The following is a 25,991-nucleotide window of genomic DNA, read 5'->3' as shown; positions in this document are numbered from 1 at the left end:
AGGACCTCATATAGACTGATTGGGCCCGTAGTGTTACCAGAAGTTTGTTTTAACGACAAAACTGAAAAACCCTATCAAAAACCAGGACTTATGTTATAAAATAACTCCGTCTTCTTGGCAAATACTAGAAGCTTCCTAGGACTTCAGCCACTTGCTGCTTCTAGATCTGACAGCTGTATCACTCTTAATAGCTGGAGTCTTAGCCTGGCAAGTGCAGGGCACGAGCACAGAACGTGATCGATCCTTTCCTCCTCCAACCCGCACTTCCTACATCTGCTATCACTGACCAAGCCTAAGTTAAAGGCATGTGACGCCAGAAGCAGTATCCAGCCAGTATACCCGTCATGAGTCTACAGTCCTCCCTTTTTAATGATAGAAGCAACTTTGTTAGTCTAAGGTTGTAAGACCTACACATAATCTTCGACACTTTACAGCCCCGCGCTTGAACCCACGCCTTTCCCGCTTGGCCGATCATGTGCACCTCTCGCCTTCGCTTAATCTCGCCCAGTCTAAATGGGACGTATGCGGAGCAAGCTTCAAGGGATGCTGCCTTTTTGGCTAGTTCGTTCGCTTTTTAATTTCCATCCATTCCCATATGCCCTGAGACCCAATATAGATGTATGCTTCTCCCTGTCCCGATTCTCTCCAGAGACTGCTTACACTCTAACACGCATTTAGATGCTGTGCTATGCGAGATTATTGCCTTAATTGCTGCTTGACTGTCAATATTAAAGTTAACAGGGTTGCAGCTTAAGCTATTCTCTTCCAGAGTTTCTACTGCTTTGGTTACAGCTAATATTTCCGCTTGGAAAACGCTACAGTAATCCGGCAGCCTGTATGATCTGCTTATTTCCGGATCAGCGCAGTATACCGCAGACCCTACTCCTTCCACTACTTTGGAACCATGGGTGTACACATGTATCGCCTCGTCCGTCATTTGCGCACCCTTGCGCCAACCGTCCACCTCTATTGTGGCCCTAAGATCTCCCTCGAAGCGCAGATAGGGAATCAGGTAGTCTGTTCGTCTTGTGATTGATGACGCTATACTACTATGGCCATATGGTCGGGGCTCAAGCTGCCCCAAGGCACCGAGCCTGGTTGCGGTTGTTAATACTATGTTCTTTGCTACCAGGTCTACAGGTGGAACATGCAGAATGGCATATAGTGCAGCCGTCGGGGTTGTTTTCAGGGCTCCCGTAATGCTAAGTATCGATATTCTGCATACCCCCTCTAATTTTTTGAGGTATGTTGTTTTTTGTGTGGCTTTCTACCAAACAAGAACTCCATAGTATAGAATAGGGCTTACAATCGCTATAAAAACCCAATGAGAAAGAGAGGGCGATAGGCCCCACGTACACCCCAACATTCTTTTACATGCATAGAGTGCCGTTGAGGCCTTTTTGACCCTCTCCTCCACGTTGAGCTCCCATGACAGAAAGTAAAATGTGTTATAAACATGGACATTTTTTTTCAGTATTCAGTATATCAGTGCAAAAAATCTCTTTGATTTTCCATGTTTTAAGTAGGTGGTTTTTTAGTGCACTTCCGCTCTCGCAGCTTTTCTCAGTTCAATTTTATTCCAAATTGCTGTGTTTTTAAAGAAGGCCAATTTCTTGATATACATATTTTGTAGTTGAAACCAAAAAACACTACTCGAAGTTTTTCTGATAAACTCAAAAAGTATTTTCTGTAATATAAGCAAATTATTCCACGAAACAAGGAAAAATGTTTAGCCTAGGTAAACACATACATACCTATTTGGCAAAACCACTAAAGTTTATCATGTTCTGCTTAAAATTTTGGGTGAGTGTAGGCTTTTTGAAATGTTTTTCTTTTTTTGTTTTCTGTAGAGACAATGGTATAGTTTATGGCTAACTTTTTTCCAGCTGTATTGTTTTAAAAGACACATATTTAAAAACGGTTTATTCCCATGACACAACTCGGATCTAAATACCAAAACCACAACTGACACTCAGTCACTACCTAGAAGTGTTCTGAGATGAAAGTGCTTCATGTGACTATTTCACAGAATAAAAATCTTGTGATAAAAAGGAATTTGTACTCAAACATTTTTGTTTGAATTGAGGGCTTTATGAGTCTTTTTCAAAAGTGCGGCAATTTTTTATGACATTATGTATTTAAATTTTACAGCCAAGATTGTTTTATTCGAAATAATGTATTTTCTCTTATTATTATCCCCATTCTTTACGAAAGTTCGTTCAAGATGCATTTTGCATGCATCAATTGAAACACATAAGGATTTCCGCAAGGGTTCAGGAAATGTGTAAGAAATACCTCTTGCGGAAGCACTTTTATAAAGAAAATGAAAAATAAAATAGGAAAACACATTTTCTCAAATAAAAAAAAAACTTTCAAGTTCAGCTTACAAGAAGAAAATTAAAAAATTGCTTGAGCTTTTTCATGTGAACTGGATACCGCGCTTAAATTAATGACAGCTAAATTAATCAGGCATACAAAAATTCCTATCGGTGAGGTGATCTGAATGATATTTAATTTATTTTTATGTAGTTTTCATTGTGACTTCTAATGATCTCAATATTTCGTCTCTTTTGTGAGCGATGTTGTTGCTAACATCACTTTATCATAGAAGCTTTAGTTCTCGATAAGTTCACCAAATCTGGTACTGAAGTTGCTTTTCTAAACATCTAGGCCCCTATCGTCTTTCACGCTTGTTATCACACACTTGAAATTTTTCTTATTAAAATGTAAATTTTTTTTTTTTGTTAAGTAGAATACACTTTCCACGAATTTACGGTGCGAAAACGACGCCGAGTCGGTTCACTTTGTATTTGCACATCGAATTGAAATTATTTGCCCCTGAGTAGTCTCTACTTCAGCTTGAACTTATGTTAAAGTCTTTGCTGAGAAGGTCTTCTTTGTATGAATGGAAATTCCAACCTATCATATCTATAAGTTAACCTCCTTAAGCAATTCTTTCTATAGCACCAAACAAAAATAGTTTGTCATGACTTAAGTATTACTACAATTAAAGATCTAAATTTATTTTTAGATTTCCCTCAAAGAATTGGCTGTCCGTATTAGATACTAGTCCGGAAAATTCAGTCTGAAAATTTCCAATTTTTTTGTTTGTTTACATATTATTCATTTTTTTGGTGTTTTTATTAATTTTACATCATTCTGGAGGAAAAATAATTATTTTCTGGACGAATAGAGAGAAAAGCACTCTCTCAAGTTCACCACGTAATTTTTCTCAATGTTCGATAAAAAAAAAGTGGAAGAAATCTTGAAAAACTCAAAAATTAAAATTGATAAGCAAACTTTACATGCGTCAGTTGACATGTTGATAAATTGATTGCAGTAGACAAGTTATGCACACCTATATGTACATGTACATATGTATGTATGTATATCTGTATGTACGAATCAGTGCAACCAATATTCTACAAATTTTCGGCAATTCTATGAAAGAGAAATATAAAGAACAACAACAACAGCCAAGTTTACAATGCATATCTTCAATTTCTAGTTGCCTACGCCCTACAAAATTGAAAATTAAAAATTTATTGTTGACACACAAAATATTGAACATATCAAAACTCTACGTTTAACAATACTAGGCATAAACAAATGAGCCAAGATCCCGCATTCCGGAAATGTTGTATTTGTAATCGAATTTGAAAAAGAAGTTTGGTGACGTAGCGTTTTTGAAGTTTTTCTTTGTATTACATTTCTCTCATATTTCGTTACCAGTGTTCGAAGTATTTAAAACTGTTACCTGAGTAAACTACTACGTCGGAGTAAAAATTTTATTTTCGGAGTATATTTTTTTCCTTTTTGAAAGCGGGCGAACAACTAGCATCAAATTGACTTGGTGGCTTGGCAAACCCTTCGATTGTGTTTTTACCATGAAATATTTCTCAGCAAAAAAGTTATCTGCCTTATCAGGTGCACATGGAGTCGGCTTCAAGACCGGGGCAGATTCCTGTAGGAACGATAATGGCGATATGATAACTGACGTACAGAGTGTGGGGGAAGACGAACCCGATACCCCGATCGCCGATGATGAAAAATACGCTCCGACATCCGACTATGGTGTAGTGAGAATAGCAATATCGCGGCTAAAAAATCACAAGGTGCCAAGTAATGACGGGATACCCGCCGGGCTGTTCAAATATGGAGGCAAAGAGTTGGTATAAAATAAAGAAGCAAAAAAAGTGAGCCTTGAAGTAAATGTGGACAAGACGAAGTACGTGCTCTACAAGTCACCCATCATACCTGTGCTGATGTATGTCTCGGAATCATGGAAGGTGTCGAGAGAAGATGAGATGGCTCTTGGAGTATTGGAGAGAAAGGTTCTCCGGAAGATCTATAATCCTATCCGTGATGTCGAGGGCGGGTAACGAAGGAGGCATAATGATGAGCTATATGAGCTTTTCGCAGATATGACGATAGTGCAGTGAATAAAAACAGAAATCTTCGCTAGCTAGGTCACGTTATGCGGATGAACTAATACGCTCCGGTAGTTTGTAAATAGAGGAAAGAGAAGATCTTCACTGAGTTTGGAGAGACAGTTGGAGGAAGATTTGACCTCGCTTGGTGCTCCCAAAGGTTTTCGCAAAACAGGGTTATCTGACCTTACTGACTCAACGTACATCATTTTTATATAAAACTTCAAGAAGTGCTGTATGTTGAATTTTGGCAGGATTTACAGATCGCTTCCACACACATTTTTTGCTTACATTTTACTGCTTCTATTATCATTCAGTACAAAAAAATTACAAAAACTGTGAGTAAAATGTGAACAAACATGTCTTAAGGCACGAACAATGAATTCGCGTCATTTCATCCAATCGTCACTTATAAAAAGTCAGCTTTTCCTACGTATTAGTAGTATACTATTTAGGTAGTGATACTATTTAGTTTTCAACTCGACCCAAATAAACCTTTGAGATAAAAAATGTAGTAGGAGGTAAGAGCGGAGCAAAATACTCCGATTGGAATAAAGTCTGAACACTGCGTCAGCAATGAAACATGTTGTCAAAAGCGTGACGTCACGCCAATAAAATTTATTTCCCAGCTAACTATGATTTTTTGCTCTCACATTTTTTAATGCGGGATCTGTTTATTGGTTCATGAATACTAGGTACGTATTGACAGTTGTTATAAGTGTAAAGACAGAAAAATGTGTCAATATAGATTCTACCAAAAATGGAAAAGCGCAATCTTTTCGGCTACCGGTAAGATTGTAACTTCTATTACCACAAATCTAGCAGAAACAGCAATACAGACAAAAAACCAAATCTTACAGTAGAGCATAATGTACAAAGATAATATTATTTTTTCAACATGAGATAATTCTATAATATCAGGTAACTTGTGCACGAAGAATTTGAATGGAGTGTAATAGTTGCCTGTAATTTTAGCTACCGGTTACAACAACTTTCTTACTTGCTCTGAATAGCTCTCTAAATACCAATGATTTTTAAATGTCGAAGTAAATAAATCAAGCCAGTGTATAGTTTTTCTCACAAATTGGTGATAGTTCTCAGTAGCCTAGAATAAAAATGAATTAAATTTCGATATTTTGGTCGAAGTTCCTATAGGTCTTCGTATTTTTCAGTATTTCAGAATAATATGAAGATTATTAGGGTGGAACTAAGGGCTTTTTTTTTTTTTGTTTCAATGTGGTGTTGTTCCTATTGTTAAAAAACAAAATCACTGCCAATATTTTCCAAATATGAATCCTATACGCTTGAGTACTAGAACCTCTCCAGGGAGAGCCCGAACTAAGTTTAAATGAAAGTTTTGCTCACTGATGATTTTTTTTACATATCCTGCAAATTGTAAAAAAATTTTATGATTAAAAGGCTTTTATAAATATGTCGATTATCTGTGTTTAAAATCGAATTATTTTTATTGTTTTTGAAATACGGAAGTGTATTAATCTATACTTAGGGAAAATTAATGATCTAAACATAAGATCAAATTACTTGCATTAAGAATTTTAAATCTTAATATTTGACGCTCAAAATAAGAATTGCAATCAAAGGCTGTATAGTTCTGCTCTATTGGGAAAACAACAGCACTTGTTCTCGTATCTTGAAACATTATCAATCGAACGATAATCGCGAAAAACGTTGTAAACACCGGTCACAATTTCTCAGAAAAGCAAAACGGAAATCTTTGCTATGGAATAGATCAGGATTTTGTTATGTATTTTATCCAGCTAATCAAAAACTATAATATGTATGGTCGGAGACATTGCTTGCAGCACTTGGCATGCGATGAAAATGATTTTTTCATTTGCTTTATTATCTAGTTATGCAATTCTCAATCCTTTTATCAAATGTTTTAAATATATTTTCTGATGATACCTACGTTACCGCAGCGGAACAATTTCTCTATGCGAGAAAAGGAAAAGCCAACAATCCTTTCCAGTCGGTTGCCTGAGTACCTTTTGAAATCCAGTACAAAACGTTCTTCAAGTAAAAACAAAAGGATCTTGATTTGCAAACGAAAATCTTAAATCAAGCAAAACTTTAAAGATTTATTGATCATATTTTGGCTATTTAGCTCTGACATACTTCAAACTCAATATAAGTATTTTTTTTTTTTAATTTGGCGCTTAACCGGTTAAAGGGTTATGGCCTTCCAACAAGGCGCGCTTCTACGCTCTGCTAACTGGCGCCAATTGGTCACACCAAGGGAGCCTTTTTTAATTTCAGAAATACTATGATCGTATGCAAATCTACATTTTTTCTCTGATCCTGTGAAATGCTTTCTGCAATTTTAAAAAATAATGTCGCACACCTAGATCATTAGATAACTCAAAAATCTGAAATTTCGAAATACCTACTTGACTCCATTTATTAATACCTCCACTAATCATCCAGAAAAGACTTTGTACAAATTTAAAATTGCATCGACGCATTTGGGAGAGATAGCTATTTTTTGGCTTTTTCTGAACATTGCGATTTTTTGAGCTGATCGCTCTTTTGGTCTATACACAAATTAAAATTGTTCAAAAAAGTGCTGTCTTGAGAACCAAAACATGAAACAGGGTATGTTTCAAATATATTTGTACAAATGGATCTAATAAAACTTTATGACGATATATCAACCCATTTACGAGAATTTCATTTGAAATGAAAAATGTTTAACTTGATATGAAAAAAGTTTCATTTCATTTGAAAAAAGTTTCAATTGAAACAAAAAAAGTTTCAATCGACAAATCGAGTGAAGTTTTTCGAGTATGTTGCTTCGGAACCTAACATTTCCAAACCGTAGAGCCGTTGAGATAGATTTCATACCAGGCATCGCCATAATACCGAACAATTCTTCTTCTGAACTTAAATGTTTCTCACAAGCGTTTGTCAAAAGGATGAGCTGTTTCTCACTCGGAACGCTTATTTTATTAGATATTTCATCAATTTAAGGAAAATTTGTTTGCGTATTGGCAAGGTAAAACCCATTAAATGCCGGGGTCGTCATAGATATATGACGTCGATTGTTTAAGTTGATTTAATTACAAAACGATAAATAATTTTATGGATGAGGTTCGATGGTTTGACTATTCTTATTGAGAAACTTTGTGTTTATTGAGCGCACCCGCATGGATGGGACATATCGTACATTTAGATCTAAACATTGATTAGCTAATTTGAAAACGTGAAAACATAACTGGCTACCTTGTAGCATGCATAAGTTCAAAAATTTAAATTTCTCAGTTACCTCGCTTTAGCCCTACCAAGATGTGCGATATATCTATGTATATTTGTGAGTATTTATATTCTTTTCTTTCGGTTCCTAAATGCCTCCACCTTCTCTTCTCCGTTTAAATTTTCGTTTTTTTTGGTACAAATGTGACAATTACTTTCAACATGTTTACTTTTTTGTTGTTGTTTACAATTCTCACTATCACATCATCCTACCTGCTGCAATATTTAGTTTGGTCTTTGAATAAATGACTTTATCTATTGATAGATACTTGTCCTTCTACCGTATAATGAGCTCTGAAGTTCGAACCTGGGGCTGTATTGCGTGTAACAAGATAACGGCTATTTGTTCATAAAAGATAAGATTTTTTTTTGTGGTTTTAAATTAATTTTTTCATATATGTTGATTTTAATGGAAACAAAAAGTATTCTTTGATTGCTGCCTAAATTTGAAGGCAAAATTGCGCGTTGGTTGAAAAAATTGATTTAATTGTTTATTATGAAGGGCATATCAATTTACTCAAGTCATAAAACAACACCTATCTTTTTTTAAATATTAATTTTATAGAATAACTTCGAATTATTCTAAAACTTTTTGGAATTTTTATTTCCAGTTAGTTGAGAACTTTGAAGAATTTCGAAAGAATGTTTGTGTTTTTGTTAAAGTTTTTACACTCGTGGGAACTTTCCCATTTGCATTTTTATATTTGTCTTTTTGCTTCTTTTATTTTTTTTTATTGGGTAAATGCATTTTCTCTTGTTTTCTTATATACTAATGATACTTTTGCGTTATATTCTTACACAAACATGTATACTATGTATGCAGTTAGCTACGATATTTTGGTACTGGGCCCATTTTACATGGGCAGCTAAAAATGATTAATTGTTCAGGGCCTTGTATGTGGTTGATTGCACTTCAATATGTAGGTATAAGTGAGGTATTTGTGGACATACAAACATATATGTATTAACGCCTTCAAGAATACATATTTAAATGCTCCACATTCTCAATCACACGCTTACCGTATGATGAATATCTTTATCGTTATTTAAAATGCAAAACAGTACAGCCAAGGTTATAAAAAAATCAAGTTCTATTCCATTCTTGAGACCGAGTATATTACATCAATATCATATGCATATTAGATAAGTAAAGCTTGACTTATACATTTCATGAATATAAATTAACAATAATCTCATTGAGTTTATAAGGAAAGATTTGACCAGTTAACATGGGTTGTCACAATTTTCAAAGAATACAACACCGAAGGTTTAGTCTTAGAAAAAGCATTATCAAAATACTTTAGGAAAAGTTTTTCTAAGTGTGATCGCCACTCGGCAGTGGTTTGAAAAACACTCGGCAGTGGTTTGAAAAACACTCCGAGTGTAATTCTGCCATTATAAACATAAAGTATGAACTCACAGGTCAAAAATAGTGTTACCAGAATTTGTTTGACGACCAAACGGAAAAACCTTAATTAAGTATCAGTTCTTATGTTTTAGAATAACTTTGCCCTCTTGCCAAATACTAGAAGTTTCTAAGGACCGTGCTTAAGCTGCTATGAGATCTGGCAACTTTAACGTCCCTATCAGCTGCAGCCTTGCCTCGCGAACGTAGCACGTGCTCAACTGTTTCTTCCTACAGCGCTCTTTTCCTTCCTACATCTGCTGTTACTGACGACGCCTATTTTACATGCATGTCACTCCAGAAGGCAGTGTTCAGTTAGAATGCTCGTCATCAGCCTTAAATCTTCTCTCTTTCGAGATATGAACAACTTTATAAGTCTGATGTAGTAGGATTTACACATGAATTTGAAAATTTTGCAGCCCATGCCTGATGAATCATATGCAACTCTGGTCTCGTTTTTATGTCTAATGTAGGGGTTATATTAAAATTTATGATGAAAATGTATAATATCTGAGCAATCTGTTAAATGCCGACTGCTGAGTGGAACATCAACATCAGGACATATTTGTTACTCGTCTCTCCTTCCGTTACGCCAAACATCATACTACTGAAAAGCGTTCTATATCAGAATTTGTTCCAGAAGCGCCCCACCTAATTTCAATAAGTGCCTAAGTTCACAATTCAATCGAAATATGACCTATCATAGAAGTTGGCTGAAGAGCATCCTCTCTCAAAATTAGATTCAAAGACGCCCTTCCTCAGCGTAAATTCAATATATTTTAGTAGAATGTTTATGAAACAATTTCTGATGTAAGGCGCTTCTCAACCGAATTCGAGGGTAAGCCGATTTTGAAACAAACTCTATGATAAGGTGGTTTTGTAAAACTTCTTCAGATATGCTTTATTATTATTCTTACACTTTTTACTTGCTATATAAAAGATTTTGGTAAGGCGAATTTGATTACATCAAAATTCGAAAAAAAATGTGTATGAACTTATTGAGTTTTGATATGGAACTCCTTATATATGGTCTTCCCTGAGGGTTTTTTTTTTTCAAAAATGTAAAGATCCCAAACAATTTCCCGTTTTAGGCTCGCATAAAATAATAAAATATTATTTACGACCGATCTTGGTTTTGTTGAATGTTAGGACATTTGCAAGCATCTAATGAAATTTTAAATGTGGTATACATGTTTGTATTATATGTATATGAACGATCTTAGCGATTATTTCAGATAATCTTGTATAAATATTCCTAGATATCGCGACGCAAGTTTAAAGTTAGGCAAATGTGCCACCAATAGGGATATAGTTATGTTTATTGTAATGGTTAGATCTTATTGGTTTCGAAAAATGATTAATCGAAAATGGAAGTGCACCCTCTTACAAAAATTTCATCAAATATACCATCTCTTTTTTATAAAAGGTATTTTTTTTTATGGCGACCACCGTGGTGTGATGGTATCGTGCTCCGCCTATCACACCGTATGCCCTGGGTTCAACTCCCGGGCAAAGCAACATCAAAATTTTAGAAATAAGATTTTTCAATTAGAAAAAATTTTTCTAAGCGGGGTCGCCCCTCGGCAGTGTCTGGCAAGCGCTCCGATTGTATTTCTGCCATGAAAAGCTCTCAGTGAAAACTCATCTGCCTTGCAGATGCCGTTCGGAGTCGGCATAAAACATGTAGGTCCCGTCCGGCCAATTTGTAGGGGAAAATCAAGAGGAGCACGACGCAAATTGGAAGAGAAGCTCGGCCTTAGATCTCTTCGGAGGTTATCGCGCCTTACATTTATTTTTTTTATTTTTTTTTTTATAAAAAGCAACATGAACACAATTTTCGTTTAGTTAAAACAGTTTTAAGTCAGACCTTTCAATAGAGTAGTTTCACACCCGCTATATGTGCGGTTTCGGACTACCACAAACAGTTTTTTTTTAGTTGTTTGTGTGGATATTTTCCCAGCATGTCACTTGTTGTATTAAAAACTAGCTCAATTAGAAAATGTTTTGTCAAACTATGTAGCTGTAATTACTTCCTTATATAACGTTTTCTACATAAGCATTTAATTTTTACGAGAAATAATTTGCGACATTTGTTTTTTGTTTTGCACAGCTGCAGTTCATTGTGATTAATTTATTTAATTGCCTTTTTAATCAGTCTTAAGCATTTTATTAAGATTGTTTTATTTCACTATGGGTTATCTCACGGAAAGTTTTCGTGTTCATTGATTTCGTTTTTTATGTGAGATGTTTGAATAGAAAATGTATGCACGCTAAACATTTTCGTAATCAAATCCAAAAAAGAACAAAAACAACAAAATTTTTTGCAAAAGATTTAACCACTACTTTTGGTATTTTGTTTTTTGCAATACAAAAGTGCGATACAAATGTAATCGCTTTGTTTGGTATGCTTAATCTACTTAATCTAAAATTTAACGTAGAGTTTTAAAAGAGATTGAGTTATGTATTTTGCACCGGTGCAGCAGCAGACAGTTTTTGCAGCTCACCGAACTTTAGGGTTTATTTTTAATCATTTTGATAGATAATAAAAACAGGAAGAAAAAAAATTGGCCATAAACTTTTTGTAATTCAATAAGTTGATAAGAACGTTTGATGGAATTCCTATGTAATATTGGGGTAACAATGACTAGAACCCCACGAACAGATACTTTCACCATCATTGAATTCTAATGATGAATTCCATGTAAAAATTGGATTTTTTACACATATTTGAATAGGAATAAAATGATTTACACAAAGTGCCTTTCAATAACGGTGTAATATCAAATAAAAGTTTTCAATCAAAAAGTATTTGATTGCGCCATTCTATGGAATAGTTTCTTAACGTCTTAATAATGGAAAATACATCATCGAAAAGAGCCCATAACGTGTGTTACGATCCATGATCGACTTCAATTTTTGAACATAAATTCATAACATTTTACAACTTTTACGCATATATCCACGGATTCACATTTATCGTTCGAGTGAAATTGTTTTTCGAAACCTGATCGTAGAACACGATTAAGGCCCAGGTTCTTGGAAGTATGAGCACATATATGTAATTTGTATATATGTATATATGTATTTAGATAAAAGTTAATATTTTTAAGAACATATCTACAGTGAATACCGTTATTATTAAGATGTTATATTTTATAATTTATACACACGTACTATTCATGTTTCCCTTGTCCATTTCGTTTTTAATGTATATGTACAAACATATTACTACAAAGTACATATGACTCATTTTCTTGATATAAAAAAATTAGTATATAAAAAATTAGTGCTTTTTCAACCGCTGAATGTAGGTGAAGATTATCAACCACCACCAGTTAAAACCAATTAAGACTCAAATAGAAAGCAAAAATGACTACATATGTATGTGCCTATGTAGTGGTACACGTATCTTTATCAAGATATCACCTGTCAATAATTTATAATGTGCTAAAGACATAAATGCCACGAGAAAGCCCCTGGTTGTCATTGTATGACTTTACTAATACGGACATCTGGCGAAATTGAAAAAATACAACGCACAAACAAACCCTTCAAAATTCTAAAAAAACATGTTTCTGGCGCGATTTTAACTTTTTTATTTCAAAGACTTTGTGATCTTAAAACTTTTTGCCCATAACCCAAGTCATTTTTAAACAGTACATCTTTTATAAACATATAATAGTGGATTACTCCCGATAGTAATAGGATTTAAAGATTAATATCTTTCGATTAAAATGTTCAAGAAACCTATTGCACACCTGGATAAAGAGGAAGCTACTTATATTATTTAAAAATCTGAATTTTTTAAGTTAATGGCCAGACACTTTGTGTCGTAGTCACTGACTTTCACACCCATCACTAAGTAATACCAAAAATTTCACAAAGGCACTCAGGTTTACTGTCACCCACTGAAGTGAACAAATCTCTTATATCATACGAATTTTGGATCACACGAGAAAAAATTAATCGTTGCGCTTTACATAATTTACCCCTAAACATACAACTGGTTTCCCCAATTCAATACCTATCGATCTGCATACTCTATTAAAAATAAGTTTCACTACTCACCCGCGGGGAGTTAGTTCTCAAGTTGATATCAACATTTTTCTCAAATTATTCTCCAATCTTAAGAAATTTCGAGATTTTTTTAATTCTCGATTTGATCTCCACCAGCATTTTCCAATTATCCCCATTCAAACGAGCCCAGGCTAGAATCAAAATACTATTTCTCAACAAACATCGAAAAAATATTTCTTCAACCTTTGAGAAAAGCTTTGCTCTCAAATTGATATGCAGCAAATTTGCTCCATTATTTTTAAACTTTTTTATTATTTTAAGAAACTATTAGTCAATTATATTGATCATCTAAACTTCGAAAATTATTTCTGTAACCTTTGAAAAATTTACTATGATTGGGGAGCTTCATTCATAATATTTAAACAAAAAATGTTAAAATTCAAACTTTTAATTGCAATTTTATTTATATTATGTTAATTATCTTTATGTCTTTCACGATCTATCATGTTGATGTTTAAAAGCAACATATAATTATAATGAAACAAATTTATAGTGCACTGATTGCGTTTTGGATTAAGATCTGCACAATTATTTTCAAATATTTGAAAAAATTATGGGTTCTTTTTAAAGTGAAACATTTCATTATTCCACTAAACTAAAGCGATTTAAGCTTTTATATCTAGAACTTTGTATTATATATACTGGACTAGGTTGGGTCCCATATGAAAAAGCAAATCTATAAAAGTACGCTTAAAAATTTTAAGCTTATGTTGAGAGACTTTTAGTACAAAATTTTTGTTTGGCCGGCAAAAAATAACGGATGATGTTTTGTACTTGATTATATGAGCTCAAAGGGACATTACGACTGGCATTAGCAGTCGAAAATCTACCGGAGTCGACATTCACAGAAGCAAGGAGATTTTTCGGAAATCAGTAGAAGTGTGTACGTGCTTTATTTTATTTTATTTTTTTTAAATAAGTAGATAGATACTTGATATTGAAACAAGAATCTAATACATTTATGTATTAAAAATAATGTTAATAGTTTATTAGATTTTCTACTTGCTACTCAACTGTTAAAAAAGCTAACTAAAAGTTGGTTATTTAAATGGACTCCAGACAGTATCTTAATTCTAATTAAATTTTAAAAGTGAGTTATAAATCAGCTGTAACGTCATGCAGCGTTCCCAAGCAACTACTGTATCTTTTAAATTGAAAAAAAAGAAAAAAATTGATTAAACCGAAAAAATTTCATGTCAGAATATAATTTGGCAAAAAGAATTGAAAAATATAAAAAATTTGGTGTTTTCATATTGTATTTCATATGATTTCATTAAGTTTCAAATATGCAAATAAATGTAACATCGCCAACACACAGATCTGATTTCATGCCTCCTGAATAAAATCCATTTTAGGTTTTTCGATTAGACGTAAGGCATATATTTAGGGAATGCTTTTGTAATAAGAGTGAGGTATACCAGTTGGTAAAAGCCAACTTAGTTTTCGGTTTAGATTAGTTGAAGAGTAGTTAGCTGACAAGTAATGCAGAATTAACCACCCTTCACTATCTTTCGGCCGTTTTATTGGAAACCCGTTATTGAGACCGACTTGTAGTTAGTTCGTATTCAGTTTCTTTTACTGCTGGGTATTTTAGAACCAGCGAAAAAGCGCATTTACAAAAAAGAAACATTTTCTATACTTTGTCATAGTAAACTTTGACAAAAAAATTTAATGTATAAAATACTGAAATTATAAGACAAAGTAAGGAGCTGAGGTAAAGCGTGAGAAAAGCTAAATCGCAGCATTTGAGACGTTGTCACGGAAAACGTTGTAGGTGCAAAGGCATTTTTTTAAGTGATAATAAAAAATAGGAGTCAAAAATCATTAAAATGTATTTGCGCAACCAAATGAGTCTTTAAGATCTTGACTGCTTCATAATTTTTGATACTTACAACATTTTTCGAGCCGTTGCTTCATTGAACACAATACAAAATATGTTTAATGAAGTCTGTTGAAGCGTACCATACAAATATCTTATTACGCGCGAGCGATAACAATTCAAAGCTGCTTAGTTACTGATCGAAGTATCTTGATATAATACTACCGCTAAATCAAGTGCAAAGATGAGGAAAGAAAGAAGAGGAAGAAAACGAAATTAAAATTTAAGCGATAACAAAATGTAGCTATTTTCGGGTGCCTATGATATGTCCTGTGTTGTGTCTTTTTATTGTTGTATTTTTTAATTAAGTTTTTATTAATATTTCTAACTGCTGTGGCGCGATAAGCGCCCGAATTTTACGCTTACCCTACTGATATTGTACGAAATTTCTATGACTTTGATAAAATCGTGCAGACGTAAAGAAATCGACAAAAATCAATCGCTTACTATTACGTTTTTAATGCTCAGCATTGACGGATCGTTCGAAAATATAAAAACAGATCTTATCAAATTGTGCTGCCGTAATTTTGGCAATAAAATTTTATATTCAGTAATTATTGTATAAATATTTATTTAACTCTTTCTTGCCATCTTTATATAGCATAAATCAATCAATCAAAAATTAATGTGAAACAAAACAAAGAAACAGTAAATTTTAATGGAAATTTAAACAAACAAATAAACATAAGTGCAAAGCATAAACAAAAAATTTTGAGAAATTAACAAAGAAACTCGTGCAACAAAAAATCAAAATGCATAATCAAAGCGTAAACTCTTGAACAATAAACAAACAAGTGAAAATATAACTAAAATAAAAAGTATTTTTTCATACAATTAATTGTGCTAATAAAATATCGATAAAATAGTAAGCTTGTATGTGGGGTAGCTCCCTAGCGTGCACCACTTACTAATCCAACAACAAACAGAAGAAATATTAAAAGTACATATTAATTTTTCTTCGCCCTCATTGTTCATATAAAAACCATCAAAATTATTCTCGAAATGGATATGACTTCATCAGCGGAAGCTGCCGCCCGTAGCTGGTATGATAATCCGCGATTGGGCAGCTCTCCGCAAGCGAATGGCCTGGGCGGTGCTGGCGCTGGCTTGGGACATCATGCTCTCACAGCAGCTGGTACATCAGCAATGGGTGGTGGTAGTGGTCTAGGTGGTGGAGGTGGTGGAGGCGGTGGTTGTCTTGGCGGTTTGGATTCAACCGATATGAGCGCTTTCTATGCATTGGAAAGTAATAGTCATCATAGACGCTACTATCCGAGTTATCATCAACACAGTAAGTTAATTTTTGATATTTTTGATTATTATTATTTTTTTTTGTTTTTCAAGGAAATTGTGACTTTTAATCTTAAACTACGTTTGTTAAGAAGTGCACACTTTTTAAAAAAATTGTTGAACTGGTGAAATTTTATTTGAAGTTTTGTTTCCAGTTAGGAAAAAAGTGCTAAATACTTAGGACGTTATAATGCTACTAAGGGCCGTTTTCTATGGTAAACTTTAAGATTCATCCGGCCGATTAAAACATTTTTATGAATAAAATAAATAGATAAATTTTGAAGTTCACATGGGATTTTAATTATTAATTTAATTATTTTCTATAAAAATGTTGCATACAATTTGGAGAAGGAGTTGTTTCGATACTCGTGAAAGAAAGTCACGAAAAAGAGCTGCTCATAAAAATGTATTGCTATCCGAGGCTGAAGTGACATTTGGAACTTGCCAACCAAAATATGGAAGAAATAATTCTCTCAAATTTTTTTTTCAAATCGTTTTCTAAAATGTTAAGATTTAAGTTATTTCCGTGTTTTGCAATTTAAAATTTGATTAAAGCATAGCACATACGGCGATTAGGAGACCTTGTGAGTTGCTTAAATGTGTACGGACTTTCACACATTTTTTTAAACGATCTTAAATCCATAAATTTTATCTAATAGAGGATATAAAAAAAGAATTTGAAATCGATTTCGGGAGCATTTCTCGAATTCCAAAACTGGAACATTTCAGAATATTTTCGCAGAACGGCCTATATCGGAACTTCTAAAATTCGCTGTCGCAAAAGAATATTGAGAGAGAAAGAGAGCGTTTGGAAAAAAAAATTTGGGGCCAAGGTGATAGATCATTTTACAAACGGCATCCACAATAGACTGATCTTTCACACAGTCGATAATATATATGTAAATTGTCAAAAAAAAAATTCTAATATTTTGTTACATGTGAGAAAAAAATGTTCTTTAGTAGAAAATCGATGAAAACTTGATTATATATTTTTATTTGCTTTATTTTTAAGAGATCGTGAGCTTAAACCGGGTCGTTAAAATTGTTTTTCAGTTATTATATTTGTTATCAGGGAAAAACTGAAAGGAGAGAAATATTCGGCGTTTTCAGGAAACAGAAATATTGAAAAAACTTGGAAACAAGTTTCTTCAATTAGAAAATGTTTTTCTAAGCGCGGTCTCTCTTTGGCAGTGATTTGGCAAACACTCTGCGATGAAAAGCTTCTCAGTGAAATCTCATCTGCCTTGCAGATGCCGTTCGAAGTTGACATCCGGCAATTTGTAAAAATGGAAAATTAAAAAGGAGTACGACGCAAATTAAATGAAAACCTCGGCCTAAATACCTACGGATGTATATTCACCCTTGTATTTTTTTATCTGTTCGACTTACATTTGACGGAATCTATTGAGCAGCGATGGTTAGCGGTTTCAAGATGCCGAAGTTGAAGGTTGCGGCACGTAAATAGAAAACCACCAGAGGCACTACCTTGTAGGCGAAGTGAAGCCTCCGATGCCTTCGAGTAATGCAACATGTAGAGCATTTTTTAAGCTTTCAGACGCTAATACCGATACTTTATAAGAGTCACTGTTGCTTGAGGCCAGATATACCTAATTTATGAGCATTGACTATGCTCTTGGTTCCTTAACAGAGCGAGAAAAAAGATGTAGGTCAATATACCCATCTTTGGTAAGCAGGGTTTCCCAGATTACAGTAGTCAAACCACTCTTTTCGAACTCGATGTCAAAACTGAAATCAGTTTTCTGTGATACATTTGAAATATTGGCTAAATTATCCACATCTTGAGAACCTCGACATATCGGGTCTTTTTGAAGTTTCCGGACGATAATAGCGGCATTCTATTAGGTACACTGTTGGTTTGGGTCATATATCCCTACTTACTGAGCATTGACAGTGCTTTTGGTTCCTAAATAGGATGAGAGAAAAGATATTACACTCAGAGAAAAACGTCGTCCTAAATTCCAGCACCACCGGACTCAATTCAAGCTCTTCATGTTCTTACTTTTTTGTTCTTGAAAAGCGAACGACCTGTTTTTAAAACAACAACCTTGTTCTTGATCTGACACCATTTTCTTGAAAAGAGAACGGCTGGTCTTAAACTAAGAACAAATGTTCTATTAATGAGAACAAATGTTCTTAAATTAAGATCAATGTTCTTAAATTAAGTTCAAGAAAAAAGAAAAGGGTACAGTTCGTGTGCACAACAATGTTAAGCACAACATTTGGCACAAGCTATCAAGCAGTTGTAGTGGCCTAGCGGCTATGATGTTGCGGTTGCGATCGTGTGGCGCGAGTTCGATCACCGCCAAACTCTGAATTTTTTTAAAACAATTTTTTTATGTTCTAGTTTTTTAACTCCTATTTTTCGTTCAGTTCCATTCTCATATGCACAGGTAATTCTCAAACTAGTTATGAAATGTTTTAAGTATATATGTAGATTACGTCTTCAAATAAGAATAATTTCTCAATAAGAGAAATATATGAAAAAATGCATATTACGCATTGTTATAAATATTTTTTATTTATGACAAAAAAGTTATTATTAATAAAAAATAAATGGGTACTTATTGAAAAAATACTTTCCCCTCCCAGCAAAGATCAAGCACGAACCGTTCTTGAATTGAGACCGAAAAATGTTAAATCGACTCCAAATTGTTCTCGAAGCGTGAGAACGAAAAATCTTAAATCAAGCCCAAGTAGTGCTTGAAATGAGCACAGAAGTTTCACACACCAATACCAAACGAGTCATAAAATACGAACGGTGTGCTTGGAAAAACTGTTCTTAAAACGAGTTAAGAAAAAACGTACTTATCAGACTTTTGTCAACGAATGTTCTTAATTTTCAATTTTTTTCGTTCGTTTTAGAACGATTTTTTCCCTGAGTGTAGCCAAAATAACCCTCTTTGGTTAGTAGGGTTTCCCGGATTACAGCAGTCATCCCACTTTGCCCGATTTTGATGTCAGGACCAAAATCAATTTTCCGCGATGTACATACATATTTGAAATTTTGGCTAAATAGTCCACATCTTGAGAACCAGATGTTCTGATGCTTCGTAGGTTTGCACTGACTAATGTGCTAAACTTGAAAGAGTTTCCTGGCAAGATTATCGAAATTTTAGTCAAGCTCAAAAATTGCAACAATATTTGAAACAAATAAAAAAATTACTAAAGATTTTTTTAAGTTTAAATGGTAGCCCGAAATGCCACAATCTGTTTAGTTGTCAGATACTTAATATAGCGACCGACAACTACATACCAATGAATTACCTTCTCTCTTATACCATGCGTAAGTATTTGAAAATGTTTCTTTAAAATTAGTATTTATGCTTTGTCATGTAAAAAAAGGCAGCTGAGTTATTACGAAATGTTTAGAATCAACAAAAAATTACCTACGTATTCGTTTATATACAGTACATTCCTTTGTATATTATATTCTGATATTATTTTAAGGCTAGATATTGAATATAAGAGCCCTTCGAAGCTTGGTTATTCCCATTCTCTGAATACATGTATGTATGTATTATCATATGTAAATAATTGATGTATGCATGCATTTAATATGTTTGTGTAAAAAAAAAACAAGAAATGCTACATATAGAACTCATTATGCGCGCAATCCTAATGAGTTTTTAATGGCGTTGGCGGTAGCAGGGATGACAGGCGCCTTTGACAACTGCTTGTTTTTTTTTTTTTGTTTTTGTATGAAAATGTTGGTAAACGGCCAAACTACAACGGCGCTACAATAGTGGGGGTAAGTTCGAGAACGCAGCGGTCTTGTTGCATCATTTAGGCTAAACATTTTATTTTTGCCATCCTCAATAAATATGCCATTTTATTCAAGAAACAAATAGTTATTTCCTTATGTAACAGACTTCCAGGGGTAAATTCGCTAACTGTGAATTTTAAATGTACACTTTTTCTTAATTTATTTTGTATGAAAGAAAAATGTACATTTCAAAACTCACACTTACTGAATACAGCCCCACGATCGTATGGTTTTATAAAAACTGTTCAGAAACTCTTTCTCTGTATGCTATTCGCATATGGATAGTGCCATTCTCATTAGATACTCTTAAAAAAATTTACATATACACTTCAAATTTAAAATCGGAAGAATATAATACCATAAAGTAGAAAACGCTGACGTTATACTGCTTTTCAGAAAATTTTATAAAAGTCAAGATTTGCTCTGACTGCTCATAAGCAGAGATGGATTTCTTTGTGAGGTTTGCTTTATCATTTTCTCAGAAGCCTCTAAATAAGCTAAACCTACACAAAGAAAATCCTTTCCCAGAAAGGTTTAAGAATAAAAAGTTGATTACACTGTTTTTGTAAAAGGGTAAAAGCACATATTTATTTTTATATAATGTTCCACTTTTACTAACAACAAATAACTGTTTGCATCTCCATAAATATGTATTCGTTTACAGAAAAACTGTGTATAACTAAACGACCCTATTGGAAGTCACTTCAAATATTTTTTTCATATTTAACTAGCATGCGCCCGATGGCACAGTGATGGCGTCAATAGCAATAACAACAACACAACAAAATAAGTTATTATATATAACAACACATTCTTTAGTGGTTGCTGGCAATGGCTGCGATACATGTGCCTCAAAAAAAAAGTCATTAAAAATGGAAAACGAAACAACAAAAGTAGCTACTGATTTTTTGTTTTGTTACACCACGCACAAACAAAAGCGCACAAAACCTAAAAGCGTTTGTATTGAGTTTTTTAGGTTTGTGTGCCTATAATAAAAAAATATATTAGAAAAATTAAAAATTAAATGAAGAAACACATAAGAATTTAGAGAAATAAAAAATATGTAATATACGTACCCAACAAACATTTATGTTAGAAAACAATTAGAAGACGAATCGAATTCTAATGTATTTCTCTAAGGTAGAAGGTTAGAGGACGATTTGCGAAACTGTTGCGAATTATAGCATTCTCGACAAAAAGGGGACTTCGTTCTCGATATCGAGAAAAGGGTTAGAATTCTAATCGAATTCTAACATCAATTTCTAATGAGTTTCTAATGAGAATTTTGAAGTGATGCGCAATTAAGTTAAATTATTTAAAATCAGCGAAATTTCCATTGTTTCATTATATCAAATACTTTTATTTGGTTATAAGATTATGTATTAAGAATGAACATATTTCAAAGGCTTTTTCTATTATAATAAATTAAAATAAAAACAACTCAGCGTTGGTTTGAGGTACGGATGAGGAAGCGTTTTCTTCATGCCATTCAAATAGCACTTCAATAATCGGCTCGCTTTACTTTTTTAAGTTTTTTTGATTCATTTTCACGTACTAGTATTTACTATTATAAATAAAAAAAACTTATTTCCCAACTTATAATATTTCCACACAACTTTTCACTATTTTTGTTTAGTTTGTATAACACTAATGATCAGTGATGATGTCGTGGAAATAATCGATAACTGTGACAATAATCAGAACATCGCATATCTAGTGTTATTCGAATGGTTTCAAAGTCGAATTCTAACCTAGTTCTCTAACCTAATTTTCGATTCGAAATGCATTAGAGAACTGCATTATAATACTAATGTAAAATTACATTCTTAGTTTTTTATAAGCTGCTCTTATCTATTAATTTCCATGGTGCAAATAAAACACGATTATTCCACCTTCAGCCCGCCGTTTCGCCAAATTTCCTTGGCATTTTTAAGGGCGTAATCTATATTTATTTTTTCCCAAAAAACAACAAGATACATAAGTTTTATTAGTTTAACATTTATAAAGTTGTATGGCACTGGACATAAAAGTAACAACAATGAACAAAACAGTTTTTTTGTGAATTTTTATTTTTACTTACAATAAAATGTGGTGGTTGAAATTATATAAGAACATTTAAAACTGAACTAAACTAACAATCAACAGTGTAAAAAAGAAGAAAAAGAGATCGATATCATCTTGTATGGTACACTTGTCATACTAAACTTAAATTATAGACAAACTAAATATGCAGCGGCAATATTGTCACTGTCCTCCCTTAAATTTATGCTCCTTTCTCTTTTTTGCAAAATCCTTGAAGGTGGAATAATCGTGTTTTTTTTGCACCATGGAAATTAATAGATCAGAGCAGCTTATAAAGAACTAAGAATTTACCAACAAACTGATCGGAAAAGCTATACATTGTAAAATTACAATATTTCTCTGACGTTAGAAACTGTGTTTGCTGGGTATGTATGTAATTATATTTATAGAATAAGACACGTACATATTTAAGCTTTTACATACCGATTAATAGTTCATATTTCTTCAATTAAATTCTTCTTTCTTTTTTTTCCGTAATTTAAGCAAAAAAAATTTATGAATATTGTAACTGGTACAATGCAAACCCATCTCAGAACAGTTTTTGATAAAATTGGAAAATTCGCGAAAATTTCTAAAAATTTCAAATGAATTTATTTGAGTATGCAGTTTTGTTGCGCATTCAAAGTATAAGTTGTAGATCTCTCAAAATTCGCGTTGATTTTTGAAAATTTGATTCCGAAGGGTGTTAAAAAAAATAATGTTTGGCATCTTCGCAGGGAAGAACATATTATTTTAATATGATAATAGTTCATTTCAAATTCTTAGTTTCATTTCTTTTGTCACGATTTCCATCCACGCAACCCTTTTTTCCTTTTTTTTGGAAAACCATACCTTAGAGGGTCTTCCTGAATCTAATAATAGTTTATTATTTACCGCTTCTACAATCACTTTAAGCAAGTTTCAGCGGCTTTTAAATACGAAAATTTATTTTTACTAAGTGATTGTGCACAGTTTTCCTGGGCTCTTGTTCTTTAACTTGTCGTTCAGGCAAAACTTTATCGATAAAGTATCTAATACCCAAGTTCATTGTGATAAATAAGAATCTGTTCAAAAACGGTTCCTGCTCTTCCCATTGAGGGGCTTACCCCATGTGTTCATAGGATAGAATCTTCCCCTCTACTCTAGTCGCCTGAGACTTATATACCTAACTACGCTTCAAAGTCGGAGAGGCAAATACTTGTTGTGTTATTCGTAGCGAAATAAGACATAGTAGACAGTCCTGTTTTGCTTAGCATAGTTGTGTTCAACGTCCCCTTCAGGCCATCTAGATACTTCCAATAACTTTTGGTAAGCGCACGCAGATCAAATTTTGAACGCACCTTTACCCGGTTTATTGTAAAAATATTTGCACTCTTTTTGATACCTCTGACTTGCTCTTTCTTACTAAAAACATATATATATATTATGGCTTTATTAACTGAAAAAAGAAACCTAACAAAAATTGACCGGTCGCTTGGCAAAACGTCTTTTCCAACTTCCCAAGCACTGTAGCCCCACGTGCTGTGTAATGCCACTAAAAATCACGTCGAGTCCCACAGCATTATTAATCAATTGAATATGATTTAGTGTTGCTCGAAATATCGTACAATCCGACAGTATATTCAATAACATACATATGTACATTTTCCATATATACAGAAAGGTTAAAATTATTTAAGTACGATATTGCCTGCTGAGAATTTTCTACATTGAAAAAGGGATAAAATAATGGAAATTTTGAGTCTCCATAGAGCAACCTTTGCTTTGTCCAAACCTGATATACGATGTTTCTGACCTCAGAATTACCGTCCGAAGGAATGACACTGGGAAAAATCGGGTAAATGATTAAGAGGAGCACCATAATCTGTATAGAGCTATCTGTAAGATTTCATTATGATGCGACTCACACACATCGAGAATAAGCAAATTGAAAGAGTGCATTGCTTTTCGGAACATTATTTATTTCACAACCAATTTTTTTATTTTGTATGAACATTTGTATTCTAAAGTAGATTGCTGCAGTAAATATTCTTTTTCATAAAGCTATGGTTTGTCTTAAACTAAGGGCGAAAGCTGTACACTTGCATACTGTAACGAATTTTTGGGAAATTCCTGATAATTATACACCTTATGGTAACGTTCGAGTCGCTGAACTGTTCAATAAATAACTCCAATATTAATGTAGACTACTTTGGGAGTAGTACTTCGTAATCACAATTATTCTTCACTAATAGCGTGTTTAAATCAAACTGATTAGTTATTCCCCAGCTTGCGCTTCTTTTATACTCTATGTTGCTTCGTTCGCATATTTCTGCTAAGGTCTAGACTTTTCACGAACATACCTTCTGAAACAGTTGCATCTCAGACTTGGTTATTTAGCTATATGCGTGTGTATGTGTGTGAGTAACAACTTCTGCTCTTAGCTGATTACTACTTATGTGTATGTGAAATAATCTTTCCGCTTCGAGTTGCTGATTATGTGTGTGGAATATTCTTCGCTGCCCTGTACCTTAGTGTGGCTGCTTGCTTTTTTTGTTGTTGTTATTTATTAACATCATAGTGATGCTAATATTCGCCACAGTACTATTAGCCAAGTGCCTACCCTGGAATGCTTCTATTATATAAAGTTCGTTATTCAGCTATATTTTAGGAAAAGGGCTTTGAACGCATATTTTTTATAAAACCAAAGTTATCACGTACACACTTACATATTCTCATTCGAAAATCCCTAACAACTTAAACAGCGTTCTAAAACTTCAAAAATTGTTAAAAAACAAAAACTGTATACAACAAATATGTATGTAAACCAAACATAAAAATTATTATTCAAATTTAACATTTTAATATCAGTCAAACAAACAGTGATGGCAGTCAAAAATTTTGCCAGAGTAAACATAAGGCCAACTAAAGTTGGATATATACATATGTATGTAAAAAACGTGTTTGTATATATGTTAATTATGCATATCGAACAGCATCATCATCAATAATAACATCAAAATCAATTTTTGACATTTTCTTACGCTTTCAATCAGGCTCAAAGCTCAGAAACACAACAACAACAGAAATAAAGCAACAAATGTATGACATATGCAGACTAATGAATTTTAAAATGCATATTTTCTTTTTATAATATTTATTGGTATTCCACCTACCAAAAAATCAGTTGAAATGCAAAACAAACAGTTAACATATTTGACAAGTGAAAAAGGCTCTGCGACTGTAGCTCTTGATCGATTTGACAAGAACACTGGCAACAAGAAGCGACAGGCGGTTGGATGGTGTAGCCGGCAGTGAAATATTGATTGCCAACCAGCAGCTAAAAAAACCAACAACTAGCAGCCAGCATGTCTGTCAAAGCTTTTTGTGAAATGCCAAAAGCAAATAAAACGAACAATGGTGCCACGAGCATCCTCTGCTAAGTGAATATGTACATATAACAACAAAAAAACGTATATTGATACGGATATAAACTAAATGCTCTTTGTTGTTGCAGTTGTAATTGAAAGTTATGCATAAAATTTGTGGAAATCGATTGTGCGCGATTTGAGCGATCATTCTTGAATCATTTTGAATGAGAAATGTGCGCATGAATGAATTACGTTTGTTTTGTTTGTAGGTATGTAGAATAAATGGTGGAAGAAGATGCGAGTCGATGGATGCGAAACAAAAAATTTTTACACTGATTTCTCGTATGCCAATGAACCAAAACTAGCGTAGATAATACAGATGACAGAGGTTCGAGAAGATTAAAAGCTGAGGTTAAGACGAAGCGCACACTCAGAGAAAAACGCC

The 25,991-nt window shown here is 33.5% G+C and overlaps 1 protein-coding gene across 2 annotated transcripts in view; it reads left to right on the top strand.

The window, feature by feature from the left end:
* The window catches only part of grn (GATA binding protein grain), a 257,566-nt gene that overhangs the window by 2,442 nt on the left and 229,133 nt on the right, over nucleotides 1–25,991 (top strand). For both annotated transcript variants that reach the window (XM_067762921.1, XM_067762920.1), the window contains exon 2: nucleotides 15,663–16,352. In XM_067762921.1, the coding sequence (XP_067619022.1) occupies nucleotides 16,064–16,352 (289 nt within the window). In that variant the 5' untranslated portion in view covers nucleotides 15,663–16,063. The remainder of the gene's footprint in view (nucleotides 1–15,662; nucleotides 16,353–25,991) is intronic.

Source organism: Eurosta solidaginis, chromosome 1 (assembly GCF_040869045.1).
Source record: "Eurosta solidaginis isolate ZX-2024a chromosome 1, ASM4086904v1, whole genome shotgun sequence".
Taxonomy (NCBI): Eukaryota; Metazoa; Arthropoda; class Insecta; order Diptera; family Tephritidae; genus Eurosta; species Eurosta solidaginis.
This window is presented reverse-complemented; position numbering and strand designations above follow the sequence as displayed.